The sequence below is a fragment of the Aquila chrysaetos genome, chromosome 5 (assembly GCF_900496995.4).
Source record: "Aquila chrysaetos chrysaetos chromosome 5, bAquChr1.4, whole genome shotgun sequence".
NCBI lineage: Eukaryota > Metazoa > Chordata > Aves > Accipitriformes > Accipitridae > Aquila > Aquila chrysaetos.
In genome coordinates, this window is record NC_044008.1 from 33,693,926 (window position 1) to 33,721,166 (window position 27,241).

General features: G+C 42.1%; 1 protein-coding gene across 5 annotated transcripts in view; it reads left to right on the top strand.

The window, feature by feature from the left end:
• Nucleotides 1-27,241, top strand: part of TMEM117 (transmembrane protein 117) — a 238,258-nt gene that overhangs the window by 204,415 nt on the left and 6,602 nt on the right. For all 5 annotated transcript variants that reach the window (XM_030013218.2, XM_030013219.2, XM_030013221.2 and 2 more), the window contains one exon: nt 21,110-21,239. In XM_030013218.2, coding sequence (XP_029869078.1) covers nt 21,110-21,239 — 130 coding nt within the window. The remainder of the gene's footprint in view (nt 1-21,109; nt 21,240-27,241) is intronic.

Genomic DNA, 27,241 nt, shown 5'->3' on the forward strand with positions numbered 1-27,241 from the left:
GTAGTTAATCACTGAGTGTCTTGAGATAGTGAGTATATTAGATATTTTTGCATCTGTTAGAATCAGACTTTATTGAACCCATCAATAAGTAATTCATTCTCATATGTATAGAGGAGGGCAAGTATTCCCTAGTGTTTTTAATGATTTGAAATTATAGTTACAATGATTTCTGACTTTGAACTAACATTTAATTACTCAGCTGTATTGCGTTTGGTGTCATGTCCCTGTGGGTCATAGGTGTTGTGTAAGTGTGGCCTTAAGTCAACCAGGCTTCTAGTCTCCTACAGGTCAGAAGCTAAAAAGTTTCTCTTTTCTGGAATCTGACCGTGTTTACCTGCCGGTCCAGTAATGCTCATTAGGGAGAGGAGATTCCCCAGCATAACACTTACCAGATCTGACAGATAGATTGGGGACAGGCATTGCATGACACAGTGTGAATCTGTGTTTCCCACTGGAGCAACGAAGCAACTAAATCAACATGCCTATAGAGTCTCTCAAATAGTCTCAGTAGTATGCTGCAGCTGACTTTGGACTGTTCTATGTCTCAGCTGGTCCCCAAATAATTAACCTCTCCTCTATCTCTTCCTCATACCTAGATAGTATTTGCAATATAATTTTTCATTAAGATTCCTTAGAGCCCTGCATGAGCCAACGGGTGCTGTAGCTGCATTAACACATTGTCGCTATTGTTGAAATGGTACGAAAAGAGACAAAAACCGATGTTATTCAAACTGGAAAAGAGCTTTATTTTTCACCTCCCTCCGCCAACACTTGTTCAATTGCTGCAGTAGCCAGTAATGCTGAACTTGTCTTGATACCTCTGATGCCAGAAGGACACAGCCTCAGGTAGTATGTGATGAGTACAGCTGGCTCCGTATGCCTTCAGCTCCCACTTCGTTAGCAGGGAGGGCAGGCGCAGGTGCGGAGGGGACTATCCATTATCAACCAATGCAAGGCGGAGCTGTCGGGGCCTCGGAACTCAGTTACACCAGGTGCTGAATCCATTTGTCCTTGGATGAAGACAGGTGAATTAGAGAGCCGCTTTCGGGACCGGCTCTGAGCAAGGCAGTCCGTGTCCTAAGGCAGCAGGTCGCTGGGAGTGGTTCGAAGCTCTCGTAAGGGAGAGAGGGACCCAGGACCTGCGGCTCTGTGCCTGGCCACCTCCAGCTCGAAGCACCCGTTTGCAAGCAGTTCCCCGTCTCTGAAGAAAGACCGCGGTGGTAGCCGGCTCGTCCTGCCGTGCAGGGTAGCACAGCAGCGGAGAGAAGGACTTGAAACCGGCTCGATTCCCTGAAATCCTCTCCCTCCATCCAGCAACGCCGTACAGGACACCAGCGGCACGGAGGTAGGCATAGAGCTCTGCTCCCGGGATGAAGTACTCGTGGTTTCAGTGACCCAAACCTGGTGGAGCTGTTTTTCTGCTGTGGCCAGCCAAATTGTAGCTCTTCCTTTCGTACAAAACAAGCTTCGATTTCATTCTCCATTAGTTCTCGGTGAGCTCTGCTATGATGTTGTTTCCCACGTCAGGTACTACACGAGGAATTAGATGATGGAAATTTGTGGCTGGGTAATCCATTTTATCGCCTGTAAATGAAAATGAGAGAAGAGTGTACATCTCTTTCTAATGTATCTCGCTATGCATTTAAGGATATAATCCTGTAATCCTTCTTGGATGGCTCTTTGCTTTTAGTTTCTCTCAGGTGGTCTTTGGGCTTGACTATATACAATGTGCAGCACGCATTAGGTTTATAATGAAATTTCATTCCACTTCAGAACCGCGTGCCCAAAGTGGAGAAACAAACAATCCTCAAGAGCAGCAGTGATCCCATGTACAGCACACAATTTATTTAGGAGCAAGTGGCAGAAAAGAACTGATTAAGTGATCTGCGTTATCGGGCAGCCAGAGTTAGAGGAAGCCCAAGGGACTGTTGTCCCACCTCGAGTCTGCAAGTGTACTTTTTGATGGCCCCGATTCGGCCCGGTTTCTGCAGACGGTGTGTCGGGGAAGGCTGCCCGGACTGTGCCCCGCAGCCTTTCTGCAGGCAGCCTGCTCGGTGCCGCACCAGCCACCTGCGGCTGCCGCCTCCCAGGCGAGAGCTGCAGCGTGTTCTCTTGGCTGCAAGTTGGTACTTTTGTCCTGACCTTAAGTTGCGAAGCAACAGCTACATCTTCTGAATGAATGTTAAATACCCTGGGGGATGTTTCCGGCATCTGGGCCAAACAATTACTGCACTAATCTAAATTATACAAACTCCTACTATTCCTCAAGGTCGGGCTGCAAAGATTTGCATATCTGGACAAAGTGTTCCAAATACAGGGAGATGAGGGAAAGAAAAGCAACACACAAACAAGCGTAATATCAGAAATGAGCAGATGATGATTTAAGCAACACAAACACACACATAAAAAATGGTGTTAAAAATGAGACGACGCTACTGAGGCTGCAGAGTCATGCACTCAGAAGTTAGGAGATGCCAGAATTAAGGTCACTGGTGTAAACTTTTCACCCCTATTGTGTGTATGCATTATAATACAATCTTTAATTATCTATTCACATCCTATTTTTCCACAGGACCTCTGTCTCACTTGCTGTGCTGGATGAATGGTGTTCACTTAATGAGAAGCTATTCAATATTTTGGTTTACCTTTTCTGTGCAGCGTGTGGCCCCAGGCCTTACTTATTGCACACTATTGAAACCTTGATATGAAGATGAAATAATTCTATTCCTTGTGGGCTTTTTTGTGACACTCATCGCTGTACTTCCTAAGGGCTTTTCAAGCATTAATGTATTTATCTTCACAATAGGCTTCACAATAGGAGTATTATTGGCCATTATTGTCCACATTGTATACTGGGGCACAAAGAAATTTAAGTCAAAGGGTCCCTAATATGAGATGTCTGAGGACATTTTTATGATAATTTATATTATTACCCATCTTTTAGCTGAGCGGTTACCTAATTGGGGGAGGAGGGTCTAGTGTATTATTTCATTAGGAGCAGACAGAGCCACATATTTACTTGATGTAATCTTACACATTATTACACCGACAGCCCTATTTCCCTTGTAGAATTCAAACAGTTGGAAAAGCAGTTTTGTTGCTTGTTTTGAGTGATGGCTATAACTGTGTCATATATTGAGCTCTATAAAAAAGACTGGTTACTTTTTACGCTGATCTTAAAGCAGTACAGGGCAGTCCTAGCTAGGTAGTGCTATGCACTACAGGACTCTTGCTATCTGTACGGATATTTTGTCAGCCCTTCCTGTTCTCCCCAGTGGTGATGTATTCAGGTCCAGCTCTCATTGATTTCAATACCAGCCATAGGCACTTGTCACTTGAACAAATCTAAGCTTAGGTGGGATGTAAAGGCAAACACACAGAAGAAAAAGAAAAAAAAGGGGGGGGGGGGCAAACAATTTATAACTGCTTGGGCATAGTTTGGTTTTAGAAATTCACTTAGTATCTCGCAGATGTGTCATGCCAGAGCTGGCCAAATTCAGTTCCTCCTAGCAGCAGTGACCACCGTAACAAGAGGTAAATGTTTTCATGTCTTCTGCTGTCTCTTGCATTTCCACCCTTTGTCCCAACCACTTTCCAGCTTGTGCAGCAGATGCAGAGTGCAGGAGAACTACAGGGGTCTCTGTCGCTATATATTCCCATCTCACAATCACAAGTTAGATCCTCTTTAATGAAAAAGGGTCGTGTACTCTGGAACAAACAGTGTGTGATCATGTAGTTAAGTAAGGACTGTACCATGTAGCCTGACATCTCCTAGTTCATGAGTCTTCACCACTGAAACCTCCAGACAGTTCCCATAATGCAGGACTTTCTGTGTGCATATATCCTTTAGTTTTTACAGAAAGATAGCAACTTCAAAATCAAAAGTCTGCCATCTGAATCCAATGTGTCTTATCCGGAACTGTTAGTTCCCCTGCATAGACGTTTGCTGTGTGAGCTAGCTGCTAATAGCAGCGTGTGTTTTTTCTTCCAACAAGCCACCTCAGAAGAAAGAGGAGACACTTACTTTGCCTCTGGGCTTCACATGTGCTTGTTAACAGCAGAGGGTGGTGATAATTGGAGTCGTGGTGACCAGTCTAATCTCCAGAGCCAAAGAGGCACTGACACTTTCTGATCGTTTCCCCAAACTTGGCTTTTTCCTTCCTGTCACTTCCAGTCCCCCTCTGTCCCCATCCAGGGTCCTCCTCATCCCTGGTTCTGTGATAAATCCCCTTACTTTTATCTAATCCCGGGTTTCAGTCTTTGAGTCTCTCGTTTCTTGTCTCCACGTCCAGTGAATACTAATCATCCACCCCGAGCCTGCTGCCCAAATCAAAATCTCTCCTTTTCTCCCTTCCCTCTCTCCCCAGGTCAGTCCCTTTTCCTTAGGCAGCCAGTCCCAACCTCCTGCTCCCATCCCCACCAGCCTTTCTAACACTTCACCCTCTTGCCCAGATTCAAGTCTCTCCCATCCTCCCGCTCCTTTCGTGTAGCCTATTCCCATTTTCCTATCACACCTTTCCCAGAGGGCCGGTGGGGAGGGAGGAGGACAGGGCTTGGACCACTGCATCCCTGCGAGACTCAGACCCAGAGCCCGGAGCCCTCCTGTCCCCATCCTCCCTCAGCTCCAGGTGCCTGGCTCCGTCTGCACGCAGAGTACTTGGGATCAGGAATTAGAGGAGAGCTGGCTCTCTGTCCCTCAGCGGCTGTGCGGGGCCAGCTCGGTCCCAGTTTGAGAGCAGCTCCGAGTCCTGCCGGCAGCAGCAATGGGGCTGGGAGGCAGAGGGGGAGTGGAGGATGCTCTGTCTCTCTTCTTGAGAGCCGCGGTTTCATAGTCGGATGAGCTCTAGGAGCTGAGAGACACTTTGGCATGCTGAGCGATGCACAGTTTGTGAAGGTACTTGTTTCTGAACCTTTAGCTAAATTCTTGCAAGTGTGAAAATTATTGACTTTTCAAAGGTACCTTAAACTCTTCCAGTTTGGGGCAGATAGTCACAGGGAAGCAAAAGGCACATCTCTGACACAAAGTTACTCCCTTGCTAAGCTGCACATCTCTACTTCAAAGCATGAGGCATTTCTACAAAGCAAAGCATCTTATTTTCTCTTTGGTCTTGCTCTCAGAAGCGTTTGAATGGTGCTAGTTGAAAATGTCAAAACCCTAAAACAGAAACATAGAACCAAACAGAAAAATAAAAACAGCCTGAGGCAGACACCTGGCATGGGCTGTGTTCAACCCAAGCAGTTAAATTTAGAAAAGTTATAAGCAAATTAAATCAGTATATTGTACACAGGCACAGTTGAACGGTAAGCAGCAGTGCTGTGATTTCTGTTTGTTCTATATGGCACCCACCGCAGTGGTAACTGGGTTCCCTTGTGGTATGGGTTGTATGAATTCCTCTAGTGCCATTTCAAGAGTGAAATAAACCCCCAAAGGCTCCTTTCTCATAGTGCAAACAGTTCGTTGCATTTCTTTCTTTTGCACTCATAAAACTACACCTAAGGACTGAGAAGTGCAAAAATCACCAGGGTTTCCCGTACAGAGTTTCCTTGCTCTGTGGTTGGGAGGGGTCCGGAACGAACGACAGCCTCTGCCCCCTTCACCTGCGGAATTTCAGATCGACAGAGGTGAGGCTCTTCCCAGCTCTACAGGATTGTGCTCCAGCATCCTGGCTCCATTTTTAGCTTTCACTCAGACAGCGGCTCCAACTTGACACAAGTGTATTAATTTGCAGGCAAAATGCCTAGTTCATACTGGTGATGCTCAGAGTCTCAGCAGAGTTGTTAGATAGACACTTCCATGTAATCCTTTCTCAACCTCGTTTTCATATTCATTTTTATAGCAATAATACTTTTGCTTTTCCTTTACATAGCACCTGTAAGTATAAGCAGCTTCAAACGCTGAAAAGATCTGAAAGATAAAGTTTTCATTCCCCATACAGAGCTGGTCAATAAATTTCTGCAGGGTGTCCCAATGCAAATATACAGAGTTATGATGTTTCTTCTGTAAAGAATGCCTCAGTGAGTATTGCTTTACCTGTCAGGATAGTATTATCCATCAAATGCAGTTATTTACTCTATCAATTACCAGTATTCTTAGTTTATAAGACACAGATTGCTGTTGGAAATGCAGAAAAATAGTGAGAGTCTTAAAAGATAACAGTTAAACTACGGATCTCCTTGGGGATGGCATAACCATGTCTGTATAGTCACACAGAACCATGCTGGCACACAGGCTAGATGAGCCTCCAGGTTGTATAAGAATATTAAATAAAATTATCAATATATTTTGTGGGGAAATTATAGCTTTGTATAACATTAAAGTCAGAATGAGAACATGAACTCCGTTTTCCTTAGTGACCTAGTTCTAAAAGGTAACACATTCTGGTAGAAATCCTTGTGCAGAATCATACTCATAAAAAGAGAAATTCAGAGACCAGATATGTGATTGGTAATTGATTTTACATTTACAGAAATCAGTGAAAGCTTTTGGTGTAGTTTTCAGGGAAGTATGTAGAATGTTGTCATTAGTGCCAATTAAGTAGCGAGCCTTGAATAACTCTGTTTTCTGTCAAAGAAACTGTTTCATGGGACTTTTTTTTTTTTTATTAACACTAGGATTTCCATGTATCTAGTAAGGATTCATAGAAAACAATTAAGTCTTTAGAATTAGGTGTGAGACAGTATAAACTGGAACTGTGTGTGTTTATCAAGAAGGAAATAGTACTGCTTGCTTCTTAAATGGTTGCTACAAAAAAATACAAGAGTGACATGAGTGATATTATCCTTGTATTTTAACTCAGCATTTAAAGCAAGAAGTTTGGCAGCTGACTGCAGGAAAACTCAGAGGAGAAGTTGGGAAATGCAGATAAAATGAGAGGGGGAAAAGTCATGAACATTTTAGGAAGGAGCAGTTAATTCCTACCTATTTCATGACCTTGTTATTTTGAGTTTCTTGTGAAAGGTTTAGTCATTCTAAGAAATTGTTAAGGACTAGTCAATACTTTGATCAGCCTTTATATTGGTCAAGATTACAAGAAGATAGGGAAATGTTACGATGAGCTTTGTGTCCTCAAGCCTCATGGATCCCCCGTGCTTTGTTACTATAGGAGCTTCTAATCTTCCACAATGCTCACCTGAGCCATGATTAAAAAACATTCTGTTCTGGTCAGTGCTTTTCGTAGCCCAGATCAGGGGAGTCTGCCTTTTGTGAATATCTGTGGTTTGCAGTGGAAAGACTACGAGATGGAGCTCTCAGATCCTTTCAGCATCTGCAAGGTCTAGCGGGGCCTTTGCCAAAGTACATTAGCAAATATTATTTTATTAACAACTCGGCTTTTGAATTTTTGCTTGTAGAAGCCAGTGAAATTGCTTTTAGGCCAGACCAGAACACTTGGCCAACCTCTGCTGTCAGGCATGCTGATGCAGACCAATAGCCCAGTAGTCTCTAATTCCTAAATAGTACATTGCTGTAATAATAACCTGTGGCGTGGTTCTAAATTGCTTTCCTGCAGTATATCTCTCCACCTCCGATTACAGAGTCTTTGAAATTGCAATAATACTTGTTATAATCTGGTTTGCTCATATTTCTCTCACACTTGCATGCTTTGCAGCCATGCTTTGTACATGCAAACTGGATAAACCTCAGTAAAAATGTACTGAGTCTGAGAAGACATGAAAGCAATAGTCTCTGTTTTCTTTTAAAAACATGGCAGCAAGCATATTGCTCTCTGGGCTCTAAGTGGATTTACATATTTAACAGCAGAAGTGCCCGGCCAATAGTCATCACATAGTAGGTAGCACTGCTACGGACCAGCACGCCCCTAAATATATTTTGCACTGCCTTTCTCATATACCTAAACTGCTACATTTAAGTGTGCGGGTTGTATCTATTCATTATTTTGGTAAATGTAGATTGCCTAGGACCCTCCAATGTATAATTATATGTTTGAATGAGCACAGCAACTTCACTAGCAGACATTTGTTCTGTAGACATGCTAGGAGAATTATAATTGATGCCTTTTTTATCACTGAATGAAAAAAAGATAAAAGTGCTGCTATAAACTGGAAGTTGAAATAAATTATGTAAAATACATAATTCGCATAATGACTGTCCCTTTATAAATGTTCTTATTAAGTAACCATATCATTTGGGATAATTCTTCCTTGAGGAATGCTGTGAAAGAACAGCTCATTCATTATCTTGACTTGGTGAATTGCTCTAAAACAGTTCCTCTGATGAGAAAATTGATTTAGCATTTCTTTAAACAATTGAAAATAATGCTTGAATTCTATATTTTCCTGTCCAGAAAGTTTCAGTAGCTGTCTGCATTATATGGCTTTGACTAGTTAAACTGGAACTCCGCCCAAAACACATGCATCTACCTCTCCTCTACATACAGAACCTGCCTTTTAAACCCCACCTGGTCTATTAATCACACTGAGAGAGTAATCACTCAGCTGCTGTAATGTAACTCCCTTGATTCATTGATGCCAGTAATTAAAAGTTTTGGAGTCATACTTGGAAGTTTGGAAGCCGCGCATTTATCTACAGGCAGCATACTGCATCTGCTTGCTGCCCTCGTAACAGCGTCCCTGAGAGCAGGCAACATGTCATTTCCCAAAACTTTGAGCAGGAAAGTTCTTAAAATTAAAAACATGAACTACTGAATTAACTCTACCACTTGTAGATGTTAAGGAGAAAATTATGGAAGAAAATCTAGCAAGAGGAAAAGCACGTTAAGTGCTACTGCTAGTGGCAAAGATTATGGAGATGTAAGGTTATGTGGGTAGGCGAAAGAGAGCCAAATTTCTGAAACAACAGAGAGTGGAAAAGTCCATCTTCCCCTCCAAAAAGAGGGGCTCGTGGGGCACTTACAATTGACCCCAAAGAAAATTCTCTGTGGAAGGAAATTAGCAAGTTGTCTTCCAAAAATAGCATTGGCAGTGAGGGGGGGAAAGAGATTTCTTGCAGATCAAAAGTAAAGACTGAATAGAAGGGTTGCAGGAGGGCATCCTTCAGAAGGGTCTGTTAGTTTGGATAAGCTTCTGCCAAGTGCTGTATATATGGTTTCTTATCTACACTGAATTTCCAAACCTTTTGAGGTTGTCCACCCTGTCTCATCTGTCATTCTTTTTAAAATTATAATTCAGCCTTTCCTTGTGATCAGCATAGTTGCTATATTTAGATTCAGATCTCACTAGGAGAACGCTTTAATTCATTGCACACCACCAGCCTCTGATTTTGTCTTTGAGATTCAAAAAGACACCTTAACAACATTCTCTCTGCTCCCAAGGATTTTGATGGGAACAGTTTTGAACTTCAAACCAAACTGTTGTGTTTGTCAAGACCAGGGTGAGTTTGTGCAATTAGAACTTGGTTCACTGTGTTTTTGACAAGTTCTCCCAGGTGGTTTCTAAACACTGAAAACCTTTTAGGATGAAGTTCATGTTTTCTGCATGCGCTTGGCAAAGGCAGATATATTGCTCTGGTATAAAAAGCTGAAAGTGCATTTTTCCTCTCTCACGCTCAGGAAGTGAGCTTTTGCATTGGGGTCAGAGAGGAGGCTGTAGAGAAGAGTTATCTTCCCTAATTTTTATTCACATTGGAGGCTGTATTTTTGGGTTTATGATTTTGTTCCTTCTTTAAGGCATGTAATTTATGTATGCGTAACATACAGGGAGTACTGGCAGCGTTTCCCCAAGGAATAAGAAAATGAATGGATTTTTGGAGAGGGGAGGGCAGATGGGAAGGGGAGAGCTTAAGTAAATAATTTCTGCAACTATTAAGTGACATACACTCTCTGTAATAAGAGGATATTTCATGTCACTGAACTGCAGTGAATGACTAATGTAATGCCATGGTCTCTATGGAAGATGCAGTATAATAATCCAAGCAGCACACTAGTTTTATGTAGCCTCTTATTGTTACTGAAAATAATAAAACTACTAGACCTGTACTTATGTAGGGAGACTATTTTTTTCCTATTTTTCTCAAAGTCCCCTTAGTTAAATGATGTACAGTACAATGAAATAAGGATTATCTTATGACAAATGTCTTATAGTGGTTCTTAGCAACTGGATTTTCCCATAATTTTTCTTCTGTGTGTTGATGAAGATGAGTATGTTTGGTGTCTGATTCAGTAAATTGTTTTGTAATTTAAGAATGTCTTTTTTTAGAAGTTGCGAAACTAATTAATATAATAGAATAATACAGTTAGAATTTAATACACTTATAAAAACACACTGCACATCACTTTGAGGCCTTGATCCAGTGCTGAGTTGTGTACTCACCAGAATTCACCTGAGATGGGACGGCTGCCGGTGTAAGAATCTCTCATTTTATCTTTCACGGTCTCTTTTGTTAAACTGGCGGGGGAGCACCTTTGTGTTCATATCCCTTTTTCCTTATCCGGGTGGTTGGTGAAGACCCAGTTGCTCTTCAGCATCTCACCCTCTGTAGGGCAAAAAGGCTGCTGAGGACTCTGGGCTGGCGGTTTTGGTTTCCTGGGTCCGTTGTTACTGAATTTGGCAGTCTGTATCTCACGCACCGGGCTGAGCCTGTATTTCGCACCAGTACAGTTAAGAAGGCTCTTTCCTTTTGTTTTCATGGATTTGTACTTCCCAGGAGCTTTTCCAGTCCGTTTCTATTAGAAGAGCGGGCCATTCCATTCAAATTCTGTTGAAATAGGTGACGGTTTGTACTGAATTTTAATTGCAGGGGGCAAAGGGAGATGCTCCTATTTGATGAGGATGCACCTCACCAGAGCAGCTCGGTGAGCGTTCTGCTGTTTAGCTTCCTGACCTGGTGAGGGAGGCAAGAGAAACTGTCTCATGTGATTATATTAAAATTACGATGATTCATGGAAAAAAGTAGGTAGATCATGACAGACACAGAAAAGGTATTCAGAGGTCATTAGACCAGCCATCGTTGCCAGTTAGGGCTTACGTATTCCGAGTGTGAGAAGGGACATCTGCTTTGTAGCACGTACTGACAAGCCGAGTGGCTCATCAGGCTTCTGGAGCGGGACTGGGCTGGAACACCCCGAGGGTGATTCAGCTGGAAGCTCAGGACCCCTAAAGGCAGGTGGCTCCACGGGAGCTAGCTGGATGCTAGTTCCCATCCCGGTGAGCGGCAAGCTAATCCACACAATAAATGTTAGAGACTGATTTGGCAGCAGGTATAATGCCGGTAAGAATGGACAAAATAAACACCCGTATAACATATATCCATTTTCACTTGTATTCTAGATTGTTGGTGGCAGTTTGAAAACACGTTCCAGAGATGCTGATATGCAAGTGAAGCTGATTTTATTTTTACGTGCGCACCTCCTGAGCTTTATGTGTTTCCTTATATCCTCTTTTGCTACCCAGATGTGTTTGCATAATGGCTATGCAAACATAATGTATGTGTTTCCTACTGCCACCCCAACTGATACCAAACAAGCTGCTGTTACGTCTGGAACAGATGTGCCTAATGGCCACACCACAGCTTTTGAAGATAAATTGGGCTGGAGGGGGAGCGTGAAGGAGGATTTCAGGAACGGGATATGTTGCCTTCAGGAAATGAAGGCAACTCAGTCGCAAGTACAGTATGCTGCCGCTGCTAATCCTATTAGCAAGCTAAAACTCAGGACACAGAAGAGTATTTTAACTTCACCTAAAAAAACAAGAGAGGGAGCTGGCAAGACCAAATATATTCCATGTTACTGTTGTCCCTGCAACAAAAACTTAAGTGTGGGTAGCCACGTTTTGTGAAGTCAGCCTTTCTTCTTGCAACATTTGCACACAGTTTCCTTTTTCTTTCCTTATATATTAAAACTGGTGTATTAATTAGCACAAGTTAGGAGGAGGAAGATAATTTTGGAAAAGAGTTATTACTGATTTTTTTTTTTAAAGGACAGGGCATTTGCCCTGATTTGTTTGCAAACCCCACATTTAAATTTGAGACACATTTCTCCCTGCATTCCATATGCACCCGGTGTTTTTACTTTCTGTCATCTTCTTAAGCTCTATTAATTTTCTCAGTATCAGTCAAACACAGCATATAATCCTGTTTTTTTTCTTGAATAGAAAATTAATATTACTGTTTCACTGCCATAATCACAGCAAGTTGAACCCTGCACAAGCACATGTGTGATTTACAGTTACAGATAAACCAGAACAAGTTGGATGAAAGTTTCAAACTGAGACCATTGGTTCAAACCTGCCACTTCAGATCACGCTTAATACCAAAGGGCAATTTAATAGGTTTTTTTGTAACCAGCCTCAAATTTTCTCAGAACAGGTGATGGTAAAACTCTTCAGAGCACATATGATCTGAAGGAATTTTGTCCAGAACAGAACGGCTCCTCAGTCATCCATTTCTAATGTTAAGGTGACTGATTTACTTTCCATCTGCAGTGAGCAACACATAGTAATCCCCTTGCTCCAGATACTCTTCATTTCTGTAACACCATTTTTATTATGTTGCAAAGCTCATAGCGAGGAAAATATCTGCTCAGGTATTTTACTGCAAATCTATCTTCTTGGGTTTAGGCAACACTGAAAAACACCGTTAAGATTTGAATATCAGGCAACAAGGAAATTCATGTACGTGGGTATTTGGAAGGAGAAAGCGACAATATACATTTTAATGCAGCTGAAATTAGCTGGAGACAGCTGCCTTAATGCAAAATGACTTCAGAACTCTGAGTAGAGCTTACTGTTCTCAAATAGGTGCAAATAGCATTAGCAGTCTTTACAAATCCTGAAATGCTCCAAATTTCATACTGCCGTTCAGCTGCGATGTGGGTATATTTTCCACAAGGCAATGGTATGTGTATTAGTGCGTATGTACTCATATTGTTGGAGATGATTACATAGTAATGTATTTAAAATTTATTTTTATACTCCACATCATAGTCAGATATTTGGTCTTCTAGGGTACCAGAAAGATTGACTGCTCTGTTGTGATTTCCCTTGACAGCAAGCTGTTGTCTCAGTAAATCTGTAAATATAAGTATTGCATATTATTAGTGAATGTTCATTTCTCCTATTCACCACAGAAATGGCTTTCATAAAGTGTGTCGCTGAGGTAGTTAGAAAAACCATTATGACTGACTTGCCGGTGGTTTAGGGAAGTTTCACATAGGGAACAAGACACAGTTGCTTTGCAGGAGCTGATTTCTTTGTCTCTTACAGGTACACAATATTGTAACATTACCACTTTATTTAGCAGCTTATCAGACTCAAGAATTAACTAGAAAAGCTCACACTGGTGTCTCTCGTCCAGATGAACTACCTGATAGCTATTTAGCTCAACCAAGGTCAGACATGAGTGAGACAGTAAAGCAAGAGCAAAAGCTTGCAAAAATTGGAGAAACTCGGAGACAAAATAGGAGAACATTTACTTTTGAGCAGCTTTTTTTAATCAGCATTTTGAGCAGTTGTGAATAGCTAATCAACAGGCGAGAGCGAGTTACAAAGAAGAGGAACCTCACAGTGTCACTGAGATATATGAGACCTCACATTTGCCTGATGGAGAAGCTGGTGGACTTGCTCCTAGGACATCCTGGGTGTGCACAGAGACTGTGCTTAGTGATGTCTGCTGCACCTCTGGCACGGATAAAGTTGTTTCACCTTGCTCCTCTTTGACTCTCATGAGTAGCTAAAACTTAAAGGATAGCTGTAAGAAAGAACAGTCCTTGCCCTCAGCGGGAAATGGTGATTACTGTTGTTCCTGGTCACTACACATCTCAAGATGTGAGACCTTCTAGGGTCCGTCCTTCCTTGTGCTCTGGCTTGTTTTCAAACAGAATTTGTCCCTAAAGTAACAGAAAGAATGGATAACCATTAATTCTTCACACTACTAGCAATATTTGTCCTACCAAGGAACTAGCAATGGTCACTAAGGACTGGGGCATTATCGTGCTAGGTGATGCTCAAAGACAACCAAAATACAGCTCCAGTCCTAGAGCATTCCATTGCTAAAGAAAAGCCAAGCGTTACGGCTGGTTGGACACGCGGGTATAAGCAATAGTGACTTCCTTGGTCAGGATGACAGGTAGTCCAGGATACCTAATGCGTGACATCCTCACGGTTTCTCATAGCAAAGAATAATTATAAAGAACGAGAAAGGAGAAGGCTCTGCAGCTGATAGGGAACTGCACAGGGGAAAGTTTCTTTAAATAGAGAAAAGATTCGTAGCCTGAATTTATAGAATGATTGAAGGAGCAGCTGTCATATAGACAGTCTGTACCTAGGGTAGTGAAAGATCTGAAGGGATTTGAATATAAAAGGAAGTGGCCTATATTTTTTCTGATCAAAGAAAAGAGTGACGTGGTCAAAGAAACAGACTAGGAGAATGGTCTTTGCAGCAGCATTTCTGTATCGGTGGAGAACAACTGCACTTGTGAAGGCCAGAGGGAAAGATGCCGATGTAACTGAACAGCAGATGATGAGAGCCTTGATAAAAATTGTAGCTGTGGGGTTTGATAGGAATTGTCATATCTCTGATATGTTATGCAGAACAGATCTGCAGTATCAAGGCACTACCAGGTTGCGAGGAGTGAATAGAAGATGATACCCAAGCTATAGTCACAGGGGAGAGAGAGGGAGTGCCGTCTATCACAAATCAGGCATCTGCCAGTGACTATAGGCATGGATTTCAGTGAAATGCGAGCACTTCTTATTTTAGGTGGTCTGAAATTTTGATACTACTTTGTGCTTGCTGTGGAAAAGCTAAATACCAATTCGGACATTTCAGTAACAAGAGTCACTGTTTTGAGGACATGTGCATACACAGCTTTGTCTAGGCTCAAAATGCATTAGTGTCTAAGTGCAGAGACCCAGGGCTTGTTTGGGACCTGGGTGGCCTGGGAATTGTTGCCTTTAAATAAGCAGAAATGGATAATAGACTAAAGGATTCTGTAATGATTTTTTAATGGAAGGGGTCATTCAAGGCCAAGCACACACATAAAAAGAGGCTGTATTGCTGCTTTAACTCTCAAGGAGGGAGTTATTGCCATCTTATTATCATTTTCTCAAATAAGGGAGAAAATGAGCAAGACTTGCAGTGATGGTTCTAGAGAAGGGCCAGGAGCTTGAAGAAGCTAAGCAAAGACTGAGGAGGAGAAGAGCACAAAGATGATGGAGAACGAAAGCAAGGTTGTATGTATGTCCATGCCTTACATTGCCATATAGCGCAGGCATAGCCCTTCTATACCCGCGTCTGGTCCTGGAAGCTGTCTTCAGTCTTCTGTCTCAGCAGCCTGGAGCTCAGCTGAAGCAGTGACTCCAGTGTTACAGTGGATTTTCCGTATTTTGAATTCTTTAAATCGAGACTAAGGGATAAAAGGTGTAGCTGTGTCTGCAATTAGGGACTTTGTGCCACAGTTCCTGATGGGGTTTTGTGATTGTTATTGCCAGTAACAATCCAAGCAGGTGAAGCCAAAACAGATGAGCAGATCAAATAAAACTTTCTGGACGTGAAAACTATGAATAGATTAGCACTGATAGTACCAACATGAAGCAGGAGGTCTTTTGAGGAATAACGTGTCATCTTGCACTGTGGGAGCTAAGTAGTCCCACTGAAGCCATACAAGTGTACAGGTGGCAATGTTAAGTGTAGATGTATATTTTTCGTTTAGTGAGGGCTAAAAACCACAATGTCTATCAAACTCTCTTCCTATTTAAATAAGGTATTGGCAAAGAATAGAAGGCCAGAAACTGAGTGGTAGATTTGATCTCACGGGCATGAAAGTGAGTTCTAGTCATGGCTGCTGACTTCCCTTCTTATGTACGTTTGAATGAAATATTAAAATGATGTTTGTACTTTAGCAGCTCACAGCTGCAGAGATCTCAGCTGCAGAGATCACTGCAAGTTGCAGCACTGCAATGAAGTTAGAGATAACCACAGAGGAGTTGGGCCTTTGTCTCTGAATTCCAGCTGTTCATTTCTTACTTCAAACACTTGCAAGAATATATCGCCATTGCCTCTCATTAAATTTCCTCTAGCTGTCTGCCTGTCTGCCATGTTCTGAGAGTTGAAACAAAGCTATCTAAGAGATGCAAAGATACCTGAAAACGCACAGTCTTCTACCTCATAAGTTAAAAGGATTTTAATAAATTAAATAAAAACTGCTGTAGGCAGTTTCTGGAACAAGCACACATATACACATTCATATATGCCTTTTCTCAGTTCCTTCCCTCTATTTTTGTTTGTTTATTATTCTGAGGGGGTTAAAGTACAAATGCGTTCCTAGCATTAAATATAGCATATATCATCACCACTTAAAGCAGAAATATTCAGTGTGCGTTTGTCCTCTTTCATGATCATATCTGCACAGCGTTTATATTATTTTTAGTGTAATTTCATATTTACTGTGTACCAAACACCCTATGAGCTACATGCAGACAGGAGGAGAGATGAAAGCGTGGCACCTTTGTTTACCATGAATCGTTACTGGTTTTTAATCCCGGTCCCACCTTCTCTGTGGCAGTTTTCCCCGGGTGGAAAGGGGCCGGTGGCTGAGGGACGCAGTCTGCCGAGGGCTAAGCGTCGCCCTCCCGCGCAGCTTCTCATCCTTGCTGAATCCTGCCGGCGCCTGGTCCTGCTCCTCCGGGGTTGGGAGACGCAGCCCGGAGCCTGCGATAAAACCCACCGAGCAGCGAGGAGCGATCCTGCAGCCAGCCAGGGCGCTGGGTGTTGCTGGCCGGGAGCCCCAGGGCAGCTGCGTGTCCTGGCTCGGGGTCAGGACAGGGCTTCCCCAGGCAACGACTTCTCTTTTCCTCAGGTGATGGCAGGGAAGAGCCAGATCCTATCAGAAATTGTGGCTTTGATGCTCAGTTACCATTACTAAAAATAGCTTTACTTACAGAGATACCACATCAGTGCTGCCAGCTCCACTGCAGGGTCTTAAACCAATACCTGGCGTTGCAGCAGAGAGTGTGTGTGCGTTCATTTGGCGTGGGGAGCTGGAAGCAAAGGGGAAAAAAAATCAAAATACCATGATCTCCTCTTTTGCAGCATCCAGTTTTGTCTGGGCTTCTGGGCTTAATGAGGTAGCTGATGGAAATTAGAGGTGCTCCCTTTGCCCATTGCAACACTAGGATGAACCCCTCAGTGATCTTAAATTCATCCTCTGGCTGCCCTTTCCTGATGACTAGAGTGAAATGAGGCAATAACCTCATTTGCTTTGCACATCCCACAAAACTTGCCGGTGAGGTTAGAGCCCTCTGTGCGGCTGATTTAAGCCTGCTGGTTCTGGGTTGGTTTCTTCTTCATAAACTGCGTAGAGGTATGCTACAGACCCGCCAGGTTGGAAACCACTGAAGTAGATGAATATTAGAAATTTGGTGCTGATGGATTTAAAGAAGAAACAATCTGTTCATGCAGTATGAGAGATACAAATATGAGCTAACAGTATGGTTGTACATTCTAAATATGGTATTTTGGGCCCCGTTCCTAATGAGATACCAGATACAGCGGAGTACAGGCACCTCAGGTATAAGGACTAAAGCTGATCAAGTGAATTTCGCATAATTACGAGCGGAGAACTTAAAGAACATAGCGTATGTCACTCATGTCCCGGACGTGAGCACAGATTGATAGCACAGACTGATATCAGAGACCACAGAGAGAAAATGCCGTGTATGAAAGCACGATGCAGACCCGAGCTGTGTTCCAGAGAGGGAAGCGGTTAGATTTATGGGCTTGTACCTTTGTGCTATTAGTGTACCTATTAATAAATGAGGTAGATTATTCCTACTAGGCACCTTGAATTTCTTGGAAAAATGCTTTTTTGGATATTGCTGAAATTAAGTTGTCTTTTGCTTGTCAGTAAGGAAAAAATTAGAGTCAGAAGAGTTTGGACAACGCTTTCTTAGAATCTAGGTAGCAAAATGGCCACTTTGTTGGGTTTGGATTTGACAACCTGATACCGGCATTAGCCTGAAAAGTTAATAGTCATCTGTTCTTCTCCTGCACAATAATAATACCACAGCTCGGTGTCCGCAGGTGATAATGTCACTACATGGACAGTAAATGCTCACACTTGCCAAAGCTGTGAGCCAAATGAAGCCCCAAAGGCTATTTAATCACCTAAATTGAAGCTTCATTTTCCTAAGTGCTGTAGCTGTAGTGACTTTCATGGAAGTCAGTAGGTTTAACTCATTATTTTAGTTTCCTTTTTTTTAATATTGCTTTCAAGTACATTTTATTGTGTTTTGGTTTATTTTGTTGGGGTTTTTTAATTTTATTTCTGTATTTCCAGTGGGTCTGTTCTTAAATAACAGATTTTATAATCATACTGATAAAGGTGTTACATTCAAAAGGTTATTTATGGGTGAAGAAGAAACACCTTATACATAAAGCTAAGAATTTATTATTGGTATAATTAGATTTTAACAGTGTAATCCTTGCATCATTATTAGTTGAGATCTAATTATTACAGAAAATAATACTTCTGTGCAGAAAAAAGTTTCGGTAATAATAACGTCAAAATTGTTAAACACACACTTCTTAGCTTCTACTGCTTTTCCTGGTGTTTCGTCCACCCTCCCCCAGTTCCTGCGGGTCCTGAAATGGGCAGTTTCAGTCTGGTGGGGGCCAGTGGGGGCATTACGGTGTCTCATTGGCATCTGGGGTCCTTTGCTGGGAAGGTCATGGCGTTCATCGTGACGGTTTCTTTTTCCTCACCCCGGGATCCACTTGGGGGCATTTTTATGTTTGCTAACACACTTTTAGACCTTGCTGTTTCTTCACTGATCTGAAGCTCCACGGTACAGCCGGGTTTACTATACACAGTGCCTTTCACGTGTGTTAGATACTTTTTTGCTCTCCTTCTTAGCCTGAAAAGCAGTTTTGTCCAGCCCCAGATCTGCTGTGAGGTCTCCAGTGCCAGCCTGTGCCCATCTCTCTAGCAATGGCAATACCATATTACGGGGCTACAGGGTAACAGAGGTCATGATACAATTCAGTCATGCTTCATACAGTGTGGGATATATATGTAGAAAATGTGAAATAATGTACACGTGAAAGGTAGCCATAGTTTGGTGTGTCAAATATGTATTTTTCTAATGGGCTCTCCACTCACCTGTCTGATCTATGTAAACAGTAGCACACTGAGGTTGGATCTCTCTGTTTTGCTTTTGTTCTGTGAAATATTTTCCAGTCTCAGTAGTTGTTTGCTGAGACAAATAATACAGTAAATTGCACATCTGACAGAGCTGGCATTCTAGTTACTCATTATCAGGTAATATTCATACAGATCAGAAAAAATGCTGAACTTTTTTATAAAACTCAGATGCAAAGACACAGTCCAATACAAAATTCTGTACAGTGGAATTTTATCTGTAAATCAGCAAAAGGCACAGTAGAACTATTGGGGCAAGCCAAGAGCAGGAGGCCGGATTTATAGTCCCACATTTACTTATTTCTAATGCAGAGTCCACAGCTCTCCATTCGTTTATCTTCAGGAATATTTAATGTATTTCTTCCTATTTATTCCTGGGTGAGAGTATGTATGGCTTAACATGAGACACCAGTCCAGAGATGTATATTAGATACTGTAAACTGAGAGTGTACACCCCAAAAAAATTTTATCTTTGGGCATTTTTTGGCTGTCTGCCACCTGCAAGAGGATGGTTGCAGATGCAGCGTAAGGGATTGTGCAGCTGGGCAGTTATTACCATATCTCATGACCAGGAGTGCATGTGTTGTGTTAGTGATAAGGCAAAAGGAGAGCATCCTTATTTCTCTTATCTTCCGCATCTGCAAATTGGTACTTTCTGTATCGCTGTGAACATTGAGAACCAGGTACAGAGGGTCAGGTTTTCTCCTTGCTTGTACACCTATTAGTTCATTTAACTCAGTATCACAAGGAGTTAGCACAAATCAGCTGCTGTTAGTGTTTGGGCCATGCTATTCCCTGCTGATAAAACTCTTCTATTTCCCTTCCGCTGTAGAAAATGTTGGAGGGCTTAGGAATTCCTGGAAGTTAAGTTATATATAGTGATTTATCTTTCAGTGATTATTCTTAGTTTTGGATAATTTTTTTTCATTACCCTGCTAGGAAATTTTCCAGCCTTATAAAACTGAAAAAAAAATTTAAAAAAAAAAAAAAAAAAAAAAAAAGGAATTGGTTCTTCTGTGGAGATGGCTGCGCTGGAATGGCTTTCATGTGAAGGAAGCACAAGTCGCTCACAGAGCTCCTCGCTTTACAGATTCCTTTATCTTACTTTTAGTCAGTCAGGTGCTTGTTGCACTAACTTGTGGGATACAAATCCAGGGCTATGCATAGGAACAGGGCCAGCGTGTTTTTAACAGCAGATCACCAACAGTCTGCAGCACACAGTGATTTCTCTGGCAGTAATCGTACTGATTCTAGCACTAGTGCTAGGCTTTCAGTTTGGGCTCTAACGAGCCATGCTGTTACACCTATTTCCAAGTGACTGATGGTGGGTGCAGATAACCAAGTGAAAAATTCCTTTAAATGCAGCTCCTCCTCAGCTGGGTTACCACGTGCTACCAAAATAGGCATAATGGTGGGTAAGAGCTGCCACATTTCCCGCATTACCTTGTCAGCTGAAATACAGCAGTGGAGAAAACTGTGCTTGGATTGATTCAGGCAGATTATGCTGAAGGGCCTGCACTTGCAGGCAGTGTTTATTTAGATGTATTAAGGCCAAATACAGAAAACACCCTATAAGCTGAACAAGTAGAATACAGGTATATGAAATATTTGAAAGGGTTAGGCCTTCTTTGCCAATTTCTTACCTATGAACTGTTTGCCAAATCAGTAACAGGAGTTGTAACTGGTATTGCAAGGTCGCTATATAGGTATTCATATGCTTAGACTATTTTGTACCATCAGCTGGTACAGGGGGTTCTCAACTGTCATTCCAAAGCGAACTTTTAAACACATAATTACATGGAGCTGAAGTAAAAATCATATTGTAATGTCTAATATAAACAAGGTATTCTATTTCAAGTGATTCAGTCAAAGTAAGAAAAATCCAATAATGGGAGGCTTAAAATTAGAACCTTTCCCTTTTATTAATTTAAGCCATTTTAAAGGGCAAAAATATACCATGAAAGCTTATGTTTAGGCTCTTACTTTTCTTTTTTTAACAGGACTGGGAGTTTCCACATTTTATGGGTGATGTTGAAGTGAATCTTCCAGGCTTGCCATCTGCACACATGCAGTTCAAAGTACCTTATTTCCAAAAGATCTTCAAAGAGGAATATCACATACATATAACAGGTATGTAATCTTACAGATTGTGATGCAGTCACACAGTGAACTGCTTCTGTGCAATAAATGTATGCTAACATGTTCTTAACCACATACTTTTCTTGTGTGTGTGTGTGTCCCAGATTACTCTTTTTCTATCTGTTTATCTGTCCGTATCCACATCATCCATATATAAACGTCTCAGGGAAATGAGGAACCTGTATCTTATGAATCAGGGACCTGCTGTTTTTCATGGATTTCAGCAACTTCTTGTGACACTAAGTAATACCTAATGTAGCTTCAGAGATCTTTTATCTAAAATTACTCTCCAGGGGAATTAGCAGCTTATTTCATTTTCAGAACTCTTATGCTTTCAGGTGCCTTTGCTATGATTTATGCTAATATCTTTTCATAACTTCGGTCATTCTCATCTGGCAAAGGCCACTCATAACCATACTTCCATCAGTCATCTAACCAGAAGCAGACAGTTAAATAACCTCAAATAAAATAGAATCGCAGTTATTCAAATGGATGGTACCTATAGATAAAAAGTACCTGATCCTTGCATACTCTGAGACAGTATTTTAATAACAGTAGGGAATGAAAAAGAGAAGAAGGTTAAACAGGGATAAATATTTTGGTTTTACCTTCAAGCTATGCAGAAGGAGCATAGCTCCTCTCTCTACATTGGGAAGAGTTGGATAATAACGGATAGCAAAGGAAGGCAGGTGTGGATTGACGGGGTCTTCAACTGCTAATATAAACAATCACAGGACATGATACTGTACAGGAGTAAGATAGATGAGAGCATCCAATGACATAGCGGTATGAAACTCCCTGCAGAGCAGGGACAAAAGGAGCATTCAGAGATGATAAAAAGATAAGGCCAAGAGCTAGCAGGTGAGTCACAAACTCACCAGGCAGCAAAAGCCAAGGGAAGAGAATGCACCAAGGAGGAAAGAATGATGAACCCAGGACTCAGTCAAGACAGGCTGAATGAGGCCTCAGAAAAGGCATTTTCAGCAGAGAAGGTAGAAATCTGCGATTACAAACAGAAAAGAAGAGGAAATGAGTGCAAAAGTTACCTGCTGGCTATTGAATGGGGGAAGGCAAATGGGCCAGTAGGAAGTACAGATGGAAGGATAGAAAGTTTTTCAAAATTGGATGTAGGTGCCCTGCTGGAATACTGAGAGAGAACAGACAGCCAGCAAGAAGAGAGAAGGGCTGGGGCACGTCTGAATGAGACACTAGTGGTTTATGGAGCAGGATGAAGTAAATGATCTCATGGTCAGTAACTAAAAGGTGTAAGGTGAGAGAAGATGGGATGTGTACATGACGAACACATTTTTCTCTCCCAAGTGAGCAAAAAGGGAAAGAAGAAAAAAAGTAATTGTATAAGCATCAAATATTTGATGTGAATAATAGGCATGGTATTCAGGGATAACGAAAAAGATTTTTTTTCTGTTTCTCAAGACTAGAGCATGAATTTGGAGGGACTCGGTTCCACAAGGCTCCCAGATGCCCAGTAGTTACTCCATTGTATAAGGAGGAGTAGCGGAATGGGTGCACAGAGGAGCATGAACAATGACTGAAGCATGGAAGGGTGGGCTGCCCCATCAGGTACAGAACCTCAGGATATAATTAATGTAGATGAAAAACAGTGAGTGGTAGAAGAGGGACTGAAGGGCAAAGAACAGTTTTGCATTGTAGAAGAGACAGGAATATTGGTGATAATCAGGGAAGAGCAAAGAATAAGCAACAGCAAAGAACATAAATTAGGGATCAGAAATACAACTGCTAGCAGTGCTGCTGTTTGAAAACAGACCAACTGAGAGAAACCAGTATTTATGCATTGTAGAGTCTTCTGCAGAGAGGACTGGAGGCCTCTCTGATTTTCTGGTGAGAAGGCATTCTTTTAATGAGGATGAGCTAATGAATAGGGGCTGAGGAATATTTTTCCCTGCTCAGCATTAACAAGATCCATTTATTAGATTCACTAGACAAATCAATCCATTTGACTGCACATCACGTACTCTGTCTACTGAGTGCCTGTTTTATCTCGATGCTGCACCACCCTTTAGGAGATCTAATAAGCAGCCATAACACATGGCACAAGAACCTCCCTTTGGGTAAGTTTTGCTTGAACCATCTGTTCTTGCCATCAGTTCTTGTCTTAGGTTAGGGTATAATCTTGGATCATTTTCAAGCTCTAGTTATTGTGTGGATATGTCGATACTTGTAATTTTCTACTCAAATCAAGGAGCTAATAAAAGGAAGAAAGAACTGGTTCAATATATATATAACAAGATGAATGTAATCCAAACTAAAATTAGGGTAGAGAGTGATGTGCATGAATGCAACTGCAGCAGATGACATGGGGGTAGGACACTGATAATGGCAGGAAGCCTGCTGTATTTAAGCCCTGGTTAATACATGGGATCCAGAATGTTAAATTTAACCATAGGACTTCTTTTTAGTAACAAGCATGAAAAGAAGACTAAGGCCTGAATATCATTTATTTTAGTAGAATCATAGAATCAAGGAATGGTTTGGGTTGGAAGGGACCTTAAAGATCATCTAGTTCCAACCCCCCTGCCATGGGCAGGGACACCTTCCACTAGACCAGGTTGCTCAAAGCCCCATCCGACCTGGCCTCGAACACTGCCAGGGATGGGGCAGCCACAACCTCTCTGGGCAACCTCTTCCAGTGCCTCACCACCCTCACAGTGAAGAACTTCTTCCTTACATCTAATCTAAATCTACCCTCTTTCAGTTTAAAGCCATTACCCCTTGTCCTATCACTACATGCACTTGTAAAAATCCACTCTTCGGCTTTCTGGTAGGCCCCCTTTAGGTACTGGAAGGCTGCTATAAGGTCTCCCTGGAGCCTTCTCTTCTCCAGGCTGAACAACCCCAACTCTCTCAGCCTGTCTTCATAGCAGAGGTGCTCCAGCCCCTGGATCCTCTTCATGGCTCTCCTCTGGACTTGCTGGAACAGGTCCATGTCCTTCTTATGTTGGGTGCCCCAGATCTGGATGCAGTACTGCAGGTGGGGTCTCACCAGAGCGGAGTAGAGGGGGACAATCACCTCCCTCAACCTGCTGGTTACGCTTCTTTTGATGCAGCCTGGGATACGGTTGGCTTTCTGGGCTGCAAACACACGTTGCTGGGTCACGTTGAGCTTCTCATCAACCAACACCCCCAAGTCTTTCTCCGCAGGGCAGCATCAATCCATTCTCTGCCCGGCCTGTATTTGTGCTTGGGATTGCCCCAGCCCATGCGCAGGACCTTGCACTTGGCCTTGCTGAACTTCACGAGGTTTGCACAGGCCCACCTCTCAAGCCTGTCAAGGTCCCTCTGGATGGCATCCCTTCCCTCCAGTATGTCAACCGCACCACACAGCTTGGTGTCATGGGCAAACTTGCTGAGGGTACTTGCTATAGGGATAAAATCAGGCTGTAAATCTATGACCTGTGCCCTGATTTGTAGAAACTGGAAACCCTTTTCTCCCAAATAGCAAAGAGAAAGAAAGCATGGCTGAAACAACATTTACCATCTTTTTCCTGGCAAACTTTATTCTTCATACATTCTTTTACAGTCTGTTTTAGTCACTGTTGTTTCATATAAATAAGAGCAGCCCTAGGACTCCCCTGAGCAGCCCTATTTGGTGCTGGGTTGCTCTAATGAGCAACAGTCCCACAAAGAAGCAGTTCAAAGTAAAGGGACATTCAGAGGGTTAAAGGACTTTAAACCACCTTTCTGTTGGTGTATGCTTAATGGCTTCATGCAATTCTGTACAGATGAAGGATTTCACAGTTACATGCTCGGTGTTGCCAACTCTCCTGATTTTATCACAAGTCTTAAGACAGTTGCTTTTCTTTTTTTTTTTTTCCATTTTTTCTTAAAGTCTTAGCTCCTGAATTCAGTGGCTACATGAGAATTTCAGCTTTCATAAAATAAAGCTCATGATTGCAGAGAAAAAAAAATGACATGTTGTTTCTGCATAACTCCATGTCTAAAAAAGCAGATAAATAAAACAGTACTAAGTGTATTATTTTTAATCCATCTTGCTACTTTAAACTAGTAACATGCTTTCTTAGGCCTGACTTGTGATTTCTCGATGTTGTAAGTTGGCAGTAATATTGAATTAACATCTACACCCTGTAGCTGATATGCTTCAGTGTAATTTTAAATTTACTATCAAAAATGTATCTTATTTTCACTGGTAACCGAGTAACTCATTTTGCTCAAATTTCTTTGCATCTAGGAACTCCTAGCAAGCACCTACTCAGTATTAAATATTTCTATCCTGTTTTGATAGCTGCTTTTATCTATGAACATCAAAAATAACTTGAATTCCTGCATCTGCTTAACTCATCTGGATTTCCCTTGACAGATGGTTCATTGCAAAGTGTGTGTTTTCCTTCTTGGGCTGCTGTTTATGAAAATACATAGTCTATCCTAGTTTCTATAATACCCAGGGAAATTTGTAGAACTTAAAAGTAAATTTTGTTACTTCAGATTCTTTCATGGTTAAAAGGCACTAGGGGGCCTGGCTGGTACCCATTAATAGCAGCACTGGAGATCCGAGAGCATCTGCTGTCAAGTATGTGGATAAGTTTCAAATAGGAAATGTTAAGGTTTGGGTATCAAAACATTTGGGAGATTTTTCTGACTGTTTATAAACGTTTTTCTGAGTGCTGATCTAGCCAGAGTACCCTTCCACCCAAAGGAGAAACCATCACCTTCATGGCTGGCGAATGCCTAGCATGGCTGGCTTGCAGAGTTAAAAGTGTGTCTAGATTCAGGCCAAGCATCAGCTACACAGAGAAGCCTGAGGGAGCCCATGGGCAAAAATAGAAAGGTTAGAGGTAAAAACAAAGCTGTCCGTGCACACAGATGTGAAAAAACCTCAGAGGATTTGTGGCTTAGTTCAGCTGTGAGTGGTCTGTATGCATGTATCTAGCTAATAACACTAACGTGACAAGATAGGAAGAACATTTTGAAGATACCTGAATGTTTTACAGAGGTGTCTGAATGTTTTTAGGCAAAAATTGTGATTGAGATGAGAGTCTAAAGTCAACGTTTCCTACACTAGCCTCTGGCTGCGGTTCCACAGCATGAGGCCGCTTAAGTCTAGCCTTAATAAGTGGAATTTTCACGTTTCCTCTTGACCTCAGGAGGGATGCTGAGGACTGGCTTCTACACGAGATCTCTTTTCTAGGACGTGACTGTTCTGTTACAGACTGGACATACAAAACTAAAAATGCTCCAGAATCAGTAGCTGGTTTGGAATATTTGGACCTGTGGGATCTGCCTCAGTTGCCCAGTAAATCAGTTGCACGTGGGATTGTGGACTGGTTGCTGAACCTCTCATAGAACTTATCAGCCTCTTTAGAAATGACCACTGCCCAAACATCCTGTTCAGCTGGTGAAAATAGGTACCTTTCTGGAAAAAGGAAAAAGAAAAATCCATACCTCTTTCACCATGAGAAGGCCCCTGGCGTTCACGCGCAGAGCACAGTTCAGCTTCCGCAGGGAGGGGAGAGTGTTTCTAAGCAGAGCCCCATACAGGCTGGTGTTCAGAGCATGGACCTACGATGCAGGTCCAAACCGCCATAAGCGGAGGTTGTTCTAGGGTCAAGGCTTCGCTTCTGGCGAGTGCCCTAGCCATGAAGGTACAATCGTCCTCAACAGCCACACTTTCTCAGAAAATAGGAATTGAGTTTTCATCCCCAAATAGTGGTTGTAGGCACGATGCCTAGAAAAAGGTTTCACGTTTGCATCACAGCCTCACAAGGACACCCAGTGCAGGCTCTTGGCTAGCTACATACCTCAAATTTTTCTTTTTTGGGATCATTATCACACCAAATTTCAATATTGCACCACATTTCCAAATAAACCAAACCAGATTCCTGACTGTCTAAACATCATGTGTAGCACGTAAGGACATCAGCGCTGTGAAAGCCAGTTATTAACCAGGCCTTTTTTTAGGTAGTACGTGGCTGAATGACACAGCCTATTTTACCACC